Source organism: Leopardus geoffroyi, chromosome C3, assembly GCF_018350155.1.
Source record: "Leopardus geoffroyi isolate Oge1 chromosome C3, O.geoffroyi_Oge1_pat1.0, whole genome shotgun sequence".
Taxonomy (NCBI): domain Eukaryota; kingdom Metazoa; phylum Chordata; class Mammalia; order Carnivora; family Felidae; genus Leopardus; species Leopardus geoffroyi.
In genome coordinates, this window is record NC_059338.1 from 5246707 (window position 1) to 5256948 (window position 10242).

Genomic DNA, 10242 nt, shown 5'->3' on the forward strand with positions numbered 1-10242 from the left:
GCCATGAAATAGCCGAGGCCAGGGAGCAAGTTGTATTTATTTAGCGATTACTGTGGGACAGACACGATTCTGGCACTGCACATCCATCGTAGCCTTTAATCTTCTCAACAACTTTCTCAGCAATCGTAGCCTTAGTGGTAAGTATTCCCATCTTACAGATGAAGACACTGAGTCCCGCAGGGATGGCAGGGGTCACATATTATGTGAGCTCAGAACCTAGGTCTGTCTGACTCGGAAATCCAGCTTCTTCCTTGGACTCGAGAAGACTCTCGTGGTTGCATAGACCGCACTTTCCAAGGTAAGAATTTAGGTGACAAGATGTGACAAAGGCAATGAACTATTCTGGAAAATGCATGATGGGTCATCCCTGGGGGGCACTACTGGAGTGGCCAGAACTCCCTGGTACCTGTCAGGGGGCTGAAGGGAGTCTGCACACACTGTGTGGAGGAGGGGGAAGGACTCTCCTGATGTCCTCCTGTAGGCATCTGGGGATTTCAAAGAAATGCTGGGTAGGTGAGGCTCTCTATCCCATCTCAGAGATAAGTCTCTCTATAAAGGAGCCTCTGGGCTCGAAAGACACAAACTCTGGGTGCATTCAAGAGGGGCTGGCAGTTAAAGAGGCTCAAAAAAAGCACTGGCCTTGGACTCAGATGGACCTAGGTTCTAGTTTAAGTTCTGCAACTAAGCGACTTTATAACCAGAGTCTCTGTTGCGATGCCAAAAAAAAAAAAAAAAAAAAGAGCCCTTCTAGCAGGTGGATGTGGTCCTGTTCCTGGGCATGGGGCGTGGGAGTGGTGCATGGGCTGAGACTCAGCTCTCCTTTGCCCAGGCCCCTAGTGCAGGGGGCCAGCCACGAGGACGTGTGTAAGCACATGACAGTCCTGTGGATTTCAATGTCTTCACCTATGGAAAAGAGGTCGGACTTGATCCGCGGCATTCAAACATTTTAAAAATCGGGGGAGAAACAAAACCCTTTTTCAAGCCAAGTCTTATTTGCAAATTGAGACTCTCAGGCTCCTAGGCCCTGTAGTCCGTGAGCAGCTAGGCTCCTCGTCTTTGGCAAATGGGGGTAGTAATTAGTGCTCTCAGCTACCACCAATGGGCCATTTGGACAAAAAAGATTTGTGAATCTCTAAAACCTCTTCCTAAACCACAGTTTAAACACCCTGGACTTGCTGATCTTTAAAAGTCACTCCCAATCTTGGAACCCTCGCTAAATTCTTAGGCAAGGGACTATCGTTGCCCACCCCCCCCCACCCCACCCCCCACCCCCGCCTGGTGGGGACTGGGGAAACCCTGTCATTACCAAAGAGCTTCAGCTGCAGGCAAAAATGGCGAACTGAAAAGTTCTCCTCCAGGGTCGTGAAGTACCAGCCCTCATTTTCCTTCTTGCTTTGCAGGATCTCCAGCTTCAGGTTTTCCGGATGGAATTTATAGCCATTTTCCAGAAAGCGTGGAGAGGCCCTTTCCGGCAGACTCAGAGACACTATTTTCCTCTTGACATTTTTCTGCGGTGATTCTGACTTTGTGACCAGGATGTGGATACTCTTGTTCATGCTCTTACTTATGCCTTCGGATGCCAGGGGCAGCAGCAAATTTCTTCCCAACTGCTCGGTGACCTCTTGACAATTCATCAAGCTCTCACCTGTGGGAGGAGGAAGAAGAAAGTCCCTTATCGTGGAAGTTTTTGAGAATCACATCCTTTCTGTGGATCAGGAATGACAGACTATAGGTGCTCCTTCTTCTTCCCGGCCTCTCCCTGGCATTGCCAGGTGCTTAGCAGCCAATGAGGGCAGTCACGATAGTCCCGCTGTATCCTCAATGTTTCAAAAATCCCAATGGAAATCTTAAATTTTTTTTTTACATTAAATATCATTTATTGTCACATTGGTTTCCATACAACACCCAGTGCTCATCCCAACAGGTGCCCTCCTCAATGCCCATCGCCTACCTTCCCCTCTCAGTTTGTTCTCAGTATTCAAGGGTCGCTTATGGTTTGCCTCCTTCCCTCTCTGTAACTTTTTCCCCCTTCCTCTCCCCCATGGTCTTCTGTTAAGTTCCCCAGGATCCACATATGAGTGAAAACATATGGTATCTGTCTTTCTCTGCCTGACTTATTTCACTCAGCATAATACCCTCCAGTTCCATCCACGTTGCTACGAATGGCCAGATTTCATTCTTTCTCACTGCCAAGTAGTATCCCATTGTATATATAAACCACATCTTCTTTTTTTTTATAATGGAGGTGTGCAGACTAACTGGGACACTGGATTTCTTTGATCTAGGAGAGAATTCTCTCAACTCAGATTTATGGTGAAGGCACAGAGAAGCGAAGATGTGGAAAAGGTAAATGACATCCCGAAAGTCACGTAATTAGTAACCGGACTAGAATCCAGGTCTGCTAATTCCTTGACCAGACTTCTCACCACCACTGGGTACGTAATATGAAGGGTGGAGAGCAACCAAAGCTGATTCTGAGCTTGTGAGCCCAGGACACCAAGGCTACAGAACGTCGTTTTTCAGATGACAAGGAAAGAGAAAAGTCTGAGGGGTGTGGAGCCAGGCAGGTAGTAAGCCCAGGGTTCAAACTGTGGAATTCTTGCTCTCCAAAAAAACTGTTAAAATAGTTCCCAATATCAAGGGTGCGAAATTATTTTACTTCTCTTTTTCAAAAGAGCTGAGCCAACAACAACAACCAACAAAAGAAAGAAAAAGAAAGAGGAAAAAAGGAAAGAAAGAAAGAAAGAAAGAAAGAAAGAAAGAAAGAGAGAGAGAGAAAGAGAGAAAAAGAAAAAGAAACCCAGAACCAAACCTTTCAAATCACTGTAAGGGATCCTACTGCTGACTATTTAACACCTCCTCTCCTCTTCTCAAACTGATGACCTCAGCTGATGACTCTGATTCTCATTTCACTGAAAAAGTAGTAGAAACAAGAGGAGAATTTCCATTTGTAGCCACCACCAGGAAACCTACCTACTTAGATGGGAAGTCTGTGCTCCCCTTAGGTCTAGCCTCCTCCTTCACGGAGCACTCGCCCATTTCAAGAATTTGCTCTTGCAATTGCCCTCATCCCTTGCATCATCAGCTCCGTTATTGGCATAGAATGTTGTGGGTTATTTCCATCAATACACAATAAACCCACTTGTAACTTCCCTCATTTACAAACCCCTCCCCTGACCCCAGGTTCATCCCTAGCCGCTGCCTCATATCTCTCTTTTCCTTTATTGCAAAGCCCTTTAATGTGTGTTGATATTTTCTGTTTCCATTTCCTGACCCATTTTCCTGTGCCCGCTCCTGGCAGGTGCTGTTCCTTACTACTCACTGGAAGGTCACTCGTCGAGGTCATTGTACGCACCGTGGTGCCGAGTCCATTCTCCATTCTCATCTTGCTTTCTCAGGAGCACTTGACATGGTTCCCCACTCCCTCTTTGAAACAGTCTTCATTCAGTCCCCTGGAGCATCACGCTCCCCTGGTTTTCTTCCTCTTTCATTGGCTGCCCCTTGTCAGTTTCCTTGACTGGAACCTCCTGCTCTTAACCTCTAAATATTGGAGCATGCCAGGACTCAGTACTCAGACCTCCTCTCTCCCAGCCACGTTCACCCAGCTGCGTGGGTTGCATACTTCTGGAATGTTTGCAGAGATAGATCTCCCTCCAAAACTGCCTACACAGATCAGCACCTGGAGGTCTGAAGGGCATTGCAAATGCACAGATGAACTCTTGGTTCTATAGCCCCTTCTACCAACGGCATTGCAACTCTCCTGAATTCTCAGACCGAAGCCTTTGGAATCATCCTTGACTCCTTTCCTTCTCTCATACTCTGCCTTCAGTCTATCAGCAAATCCTGTTGGCTCTACCGTCAGAAAAGATCTGCAATCCTAGCACTTAGAACCTCCCTCATTCCTACCACCATCATCATAGCCTGGCATGGCCATTGGCTTCCAACTCATCCCCCGGCATCCATACAGCGGGCAGGGTCATCTTTTAAACCTATGTCAGCTTTTGTCTCTCTCTTGCTTTTAAACTTCCAGGGCTTTCTAGCACCCATGCAAAAAATATCCGAAGGCTTTACTATGGCTTCAAAGATGGTGAGTAACCCCACCCCTGACCCCTCTCCTGCCCTCTCTCTCCACTCACTGCACTCCGGTCGCATCGGCTCACACACCTCACCAAGATCATTCCCATCTCCAAGCTTTGGCTTTTGCTGTTCTCTGGAAATCTCTTCCCTTCCATATCTAGGTAGCTCAGTCCTCCACTTCATTTTAGGTTTCTGCTCAAAAAAATTATTTCCTCTGAGAAACTGGCTCTGACCATTTTATATATAAAATAGCACTCCTACCCATTGCACGCTTACCACTGTCTGGTGATACATTGCATATTTGCTTATCTTATTTCTGTGTCCCTGGCTAGGATGCAAGTCTTCAAGAGGAAGAATTTCATTCTGTTCAATTGTTTTGTCTCTAACACCGACGGCAGTAGTTGGTACGTGGTAAGCTTTTCGCAAATATCTGTTTGATCTACGACTGCAAGAAATGGCATTACCTGACTAAAATCTCTTTTATTGAGCTGTGCCCAAGATATAACTGAACTTAACCATAAGTTAATTCTCATAAAAGAAGGAGCCCATGACTCAGAGAGCATAGATTGTTCTAGTTGATAAGGAAGCCAGAAAAGTAACACAAAACCACCTGGTTAAGTAACGCAGGCACTTAGAAAGGACACAATTGACTTGTGACTAAGATCGGCTGTTGGAGAATTGGACAGACCAAATCCTCTCCACACCAAAAATGCCCTGAAATCCCAGCACTGGCCCGTAAAGGGCCCAGGTGGCGTTGGGCTAGAGATTCCGAGGTGGGGGGAAGCACGAGGCAGTCCACATGGGCTGAAACAAGGGCGACACTGGGGGAGACTCATAACAATGAAGGAAAAGGAGTTTATAGGACGAGACGGGGGGAGCCCCTCACCAAAGGAATCAAAGAAAGCAAGTAGGAAGGGAAAGAGGACAAGAAGAGAAGGAGCAGATCCGAGAAGGGCAGGCTGAGTGAAGTGTGCACGCTCACTCACGGGGAGTGGCACTGAAACTTGGTCGGGAAGAGACCCTCACACCCTGCAACCCACACGAAGACTGATGACCTACCGACTGACTCCGTGTCAGTGGCTGGGGCGGGAGGGGGGACTAGAAACCAGCACCACCTAAACACAAGTGGAAAAAAATAGGGGGACTTTCAAGTGGTTCACAAAACCCTTCAAGTGGAGTCCCTGCTCCTGAAACTTCCTACCGTCTGATGAGTGTTTTCCAGTGGGTCTGTGATTCAGTCAGCCCCTGTTTACTAAAGCGTCTGGAGGAAACACCAACTCACTTTCTTCAGGGGTAATTCTACTTAGAAAGTAGAGTGATTCACGTGGACCCATGGATATTTTCCTGAAATCAGCAGCATTTAGCCAACCCTTCACGAGATGGGATTCTACCTAATGACAGCCACCCCCCCGCCCTCCATTCTTCTGCCGCCATGACGCTTTCACATCTCCCTATAGCGTTTCTTTCGAGGGGAGGAGGGGGCGGCACTTAACAGCTCTCACTTCTTACGGCAGATCTAGGCCCAGGGAGAAAAGATAACTTGCCCAAGGCTGCTTTGTAAGCTGCAGTCCCATAAACCATCCTCTTTTCCCTTGTTCCTTGATGTTGCTGGGTCTTTCTGTCTCAGAGTATTTGCATTTACCCCAGCCTGAACGCCTGTTGCCCCCCTGTATTTCCCTGGCTGCCTCCTTCTGTCTTTCAGGTTTCTGCCTCTGACCCCTGGCTTAGTCTAGGCCTCCCTGCCAGTGCCTCCCGTGCCTTTGTTTTTTTTTTTTTTATTTTTTTTTAACGTTTATTTATTTTTGAGACAGAGAGAGACAGAGCATGAACAGGGGAGGGGCAGAGAGAGAGGGAGACACAGAATCGGAAACAGGCTCCAGGCTCTGAGCCGTCAGCCCAGAGCCCGACGCGGGGCTCGAACTCACGGACCGCGAGACCGTGACCTGAGCCAAAGTCGGACGCTTAACTGACCAAGCCACCCAGGCGCCCCATCCCGTGCCTTTGTATCACACCTGCGTCTCACCCACCGCGCTCTTAACCCTGATCTGTGCCTGTCATCATGACTTGAGAATAAGCTTCCAGGAGTAGTCACTGGGTCTGTTTTGTCCAGACGCCCTTGGAGTCCTAACGCCCAGCTGGAACATAGCAGAAACTCAGTTGCTCAAGAGAACAAAACACTGAATGAGATGAATAAGTGAATGAACAGAGAGGCTAAGTTCTCCTCTCTCCCAAATCAGGACGTTTTACCTTGACACCACCCCTCAGGAGTATAGGATGGGGGCAAACGGTGGGGACCTTTGTCCCCGCTTGCCAGGTGAGGACACGGAAAAGCCGTGGCTGTAGACCCTGGGCTTTAGCTCAACAGACCACTTGCCATTTCCCCTTGAACACTCAGAACCCTTCACCTCTGCATTGGTGCCTTCATCTGGAATATTCTCTTCAAGTCCTATAAAAACCCAACCTACCAGACGTATGTATTTGGGAAGACACACGAGGCAGAAGGGGGATTTGTCTCCACTGTATACCCTTTTGTACTGAGGAAGTTTTATCGACGTATGCATGATACCCTTCCAATAAACAAACTAGCTCACGCAAAACATTAAATGAAAACGTACTTGATGAAAGCAGTTCCTATCCACTTTCCAAACTCCAGACCAAATACTTCCAGACGCCCTCTACTTCCTTCTATGATCTTATCACCTTCTCTCATCTTTTGAATATTCCTGTACTTCCATTCAATTAAAAGCAACTTACATGCTCCAATTATAGGTAACATGTTCTAATATTCACCATCGGACCTGGATACAGATGTTAGCATCCCCTCCCCCACCGAGCAGAAGTTTATCTAGTGTCATTTATCGAGGCTTCTGAAGTCAGGCTGTGTGACTGCAGAGAAACTGTTAAACTACTCTGTGCCTCTCATTCCTTTTTGGGTAAAACTGTAACGTAACAACAATAACACATATCTCATAGGGTTGGTGTGAGAATTCAATGAATGATACACATAAAGCACTTAGAACCCACAGTGCCTGGTATAAAGCAAGCAGGCTGTGCTTCCTATTATTATCCATTCAACAAACATTTGCGGAAGGGCTCTCCTTTACCAGACAGCATGTCAGGTGCTGGGCAGAGGCTGCGGTTGATGTTTCCTCCACACTTCGCACAACGCCTGCCCCATCGTGTGTCTTAATAGATGGTTGCGGAACGGGATCGTCCAAAGTCAGTCTATGGATAAAACCAAATAGCCCCGGCGTTCTGCTTTCCAGTCTGGTGCCAGAGACGTGAGGGTGATGGCTTTATTAAAGCTTTTGAGAAATAGGTGCTGAGGCCTCCGTCTCGGGACGGAACAGGCAGGTGAACAAAGTTGGGCCAAGTCTGGAACCCACACTCTTGCCCTTCGTGTGTGAGAAGGAGGCGGGGTGGACCCCCACAGAGGAATACAAAATCCCCTTGAGGCAATTCATCAGTTGCAATAGACGCATCCCTCTGGTGGGGGATGCTGGTAATAGGGAGGCTGTGCATGTGTGGGAGTAGGGGGAAATCTTGGTACCTTCTGTTCATTTGTGCTGTGAACCCCAAGCTGCTCTAAAAATAAAGTCTACTTAAAAAAAAAATACCATTGAGGGAATGGAAAATTCACTTTATTAGGGGAAGGGACATGTGGACTTTTTGAGTTTTACAATTCTGACTCGGAATTGGGAGGCAAGCCGAGTAGAGACGGGAGGGAGACTGGGTCCTGATTTTACAAGAATCACGCTTCTTGGTTGAATTACTGTCATGGTTGACCTGTCCCACTTGCAAAGCATTTCCGTCTGTATTTAACTGGGGTTTCACAAAAGCGGGTGTATTTAAAAATAAAAACACTAAAAATTGTGTGTGTGTTTCAGAGAAGACAGCTGCTGCCTATTGGGTAGACACGCCCCACGGGGCTGGGGCTGCTTCTCAGTAACCAGGGAGCCCCAAGCCTCCAATGGAGCCCCTGGTGGACACCATGGGGACACCGTGGGCCAGGCTGGCCAGCAGACAAGCAAGCCCAGAGATTTAAAACTACCATCCCACTGCTCAACCCCATCCCTCCTGATGGTCACTTGGAAATATCCCCAGATGGTAGAGTCACAAATGGGACGCACCGGGAAGGGCTTGAAGTGGATCAGTTTGGCTTTCTGAGCCCCGAGCCCTCAGAGAGCAGGAGCCATGGGTCTGCCTGATTCTGGGGGAACCGGGGGTCAAGGAAGGGCCTCTTTATCTGGAAATCTAACAAAAGAGAGACCCCAGGTGCAGCCTCTCCGACATCCCTAGCGTATCTCTGGGCTTTTCCTGGAAAAGTCCTTAATGGATTTGCGGTCTTGAAAACCCCAAGGGCAAAATACCGGAGCCTCAGGATTTCCCCCCACCTTCCCTAAAGCTGCTTCCACGCCAAGCTGCCTCCCCAAGTCTGATCGAACTCAAGACGCTTAAACACTCCTCAGGGAGCCCAAAGTCCCTTCTCGCGGGGCCTTTTTAGTCTCAAATCCCTTTTCTCAAAGCCCTGAGACTACTAACAGAACACCAGCGCGCCTTCGGAGGAACACGAGCCAGAAAGGCAGGAGCAGAGCCCAGGCGCAAAGGCTCTCTGGTGCGTCTGGCACTATGGCTGCAGATGCCCTGACCCTTGAGAGTTCCCAATTCGCATTTCCCACTTCCTGTAACCAGCCCTGGACACCAAAAATCCTGGCCTCTCCCCCGCTTGCTGCCGTGGAAGGTTCCCTTCCAGGAAAGTAGCCACCGGTACGACCACACTGTGGCCACTGCCTGTTCTCAGCTGATGCCTGGGGTTTTCACTTCTAACTTCTTTTTGCACGGCAGCGGCCCCTCTTTGTTGTTGGACCATGTTTCTGGCTTGTCTGCTCACGTGTGTGAGGATCCCCTCCGAGGGCAGGGATGTAGGAGTCTCCTCCCAGAGCTCAGCCCGTCCATCTCAGCCCCACAGCCTGGGTCTTCGCCAGATGCAAAACCAACCGCTCAACCAGAACCTTGACCACACAGCTTCTCGCCCTGAGAGGCTAGTCTGGAACGTGGCCAGTGCCTTTGGCTTAGGGATCCTGGTCTCCCAGCATTGGTAAGACTGAGCCTTAAAATCCAGGCTCCGGGAACTCATGATATTCCTTCCTCTTTGAAAGAGGCAGGAGAAACTCAGAACCAGTCCCCGAGGAGGAGGCAGCCAAGCCACAGCCCCCAGCCCCTGCTGACTTCTCTCTCTCTCTCTCCTTGGGCTGGCTGAGTCCTGGCAGGTAATGGTGGGACTCAGACCCTCAAACAGATGAGCACTTACCTGTTCCACAGCTCAGCTCAAAAGCCAGGGAGAGAAACAGCAGGAAGTTCAAGGAGAGGAGCCCCTTGAGATCCATCAGCCAGTGAAGAAAGAGAAGGGAGCCCGTTGAGGAGCCCAGCAGCTGCTCGAAGATGCCACGGCAGAGCGAGGTCAGTGTCAGACAGAGCTGACACTCCCGACTAGTTATGCATCAGGAACCAGATGGCTTCCTGTGTCGCTGGGACTTTTTCTGCCCGAGTCTCGAGGATTGCTCATCTCCTTTCGGGCTTTAAATCACTTGGCTGTTCCCAAGAAGTCCGAGTCAAGTGCGCAGACTGCTGAAGCCGGGAAAGCGGCTCAGCAAGCCCAGCCTTGAGCAGAAACGGCCCCCCTCCCCTCTTTAGCTCCCTCTGCGAGTTCCGCCCCGCTAAGTCCTCTTAGAGCACAAAGAAGAGGCGGGGCTCTGGCAGACCACCCCGAAATCTGGTCACTCAGTTCAAGGCTGAACTTGGATGACTGAGCTTTAAAAGGTTCTTGCGTCTCACATCTGATTTGTTCCATAACTTCAGAGAACACCTCCACATGCCGTGGGGTCCTGCTGACAAAGCCACAGAGACATGGGGAGGGGGGGCAAGGGCGTATCGACTGGCAGAAACCCAATTTCCCAGCTGCGTGCGTTGTGGTAGAACCCAGTGAGCCCTGGGTTGTGTGTGGGGGGAGGGGAGCCTTCATCTCAGGGCTTGTGTCTAACTTTCTTTCTGTGGAAGAGAAGGGGCTAGAATTGGCAGAAGAAACACAGACGCTTTTCCAAGAGTTAAGCCATAGGGAATGAAACAATGGAAAGATGATTTTACTGGTGTGTGGGAAGAAGAGAC

At 49.2% G+C, this 10242-nt stretch overlaps 1 protein-coding gene across 3 annotated transcripts in view; it reads right to left on the bottom strand.

The window, feature by feature from the left end:
- SLAMF1 (signaling lymphocytic activation molecule family member 1) overlaps positions 1-9958 on the bottom strand; it is a 35916-nt gene extending 25958 nt beyond the window's left edge. The window contains exons 1-2 of one of the 3 annotated variants that reach the window (XM_045455161.1): positions 9389-9958; positions 1307-1645 (exon numbers count right to left, since the gene is read on the bottom strand). In XM_045455161.1, the coding sequence (XP_045311117.1) occupies positions 1307-1645; positions 9389-9464 (415 nt within the window). In that variant the 5' untranslated portion in view covers positions 9465-9958. The remainder of the gene's footprint in view (positions 1-1306; positions 1646-9388) is intronic. The other 2 variants (XM_045455159.1, XM_045455160.1) reach the window with 2 other exon arrangements.
- Positions 9959-10242: the final 284 nt, after the last annotated feature.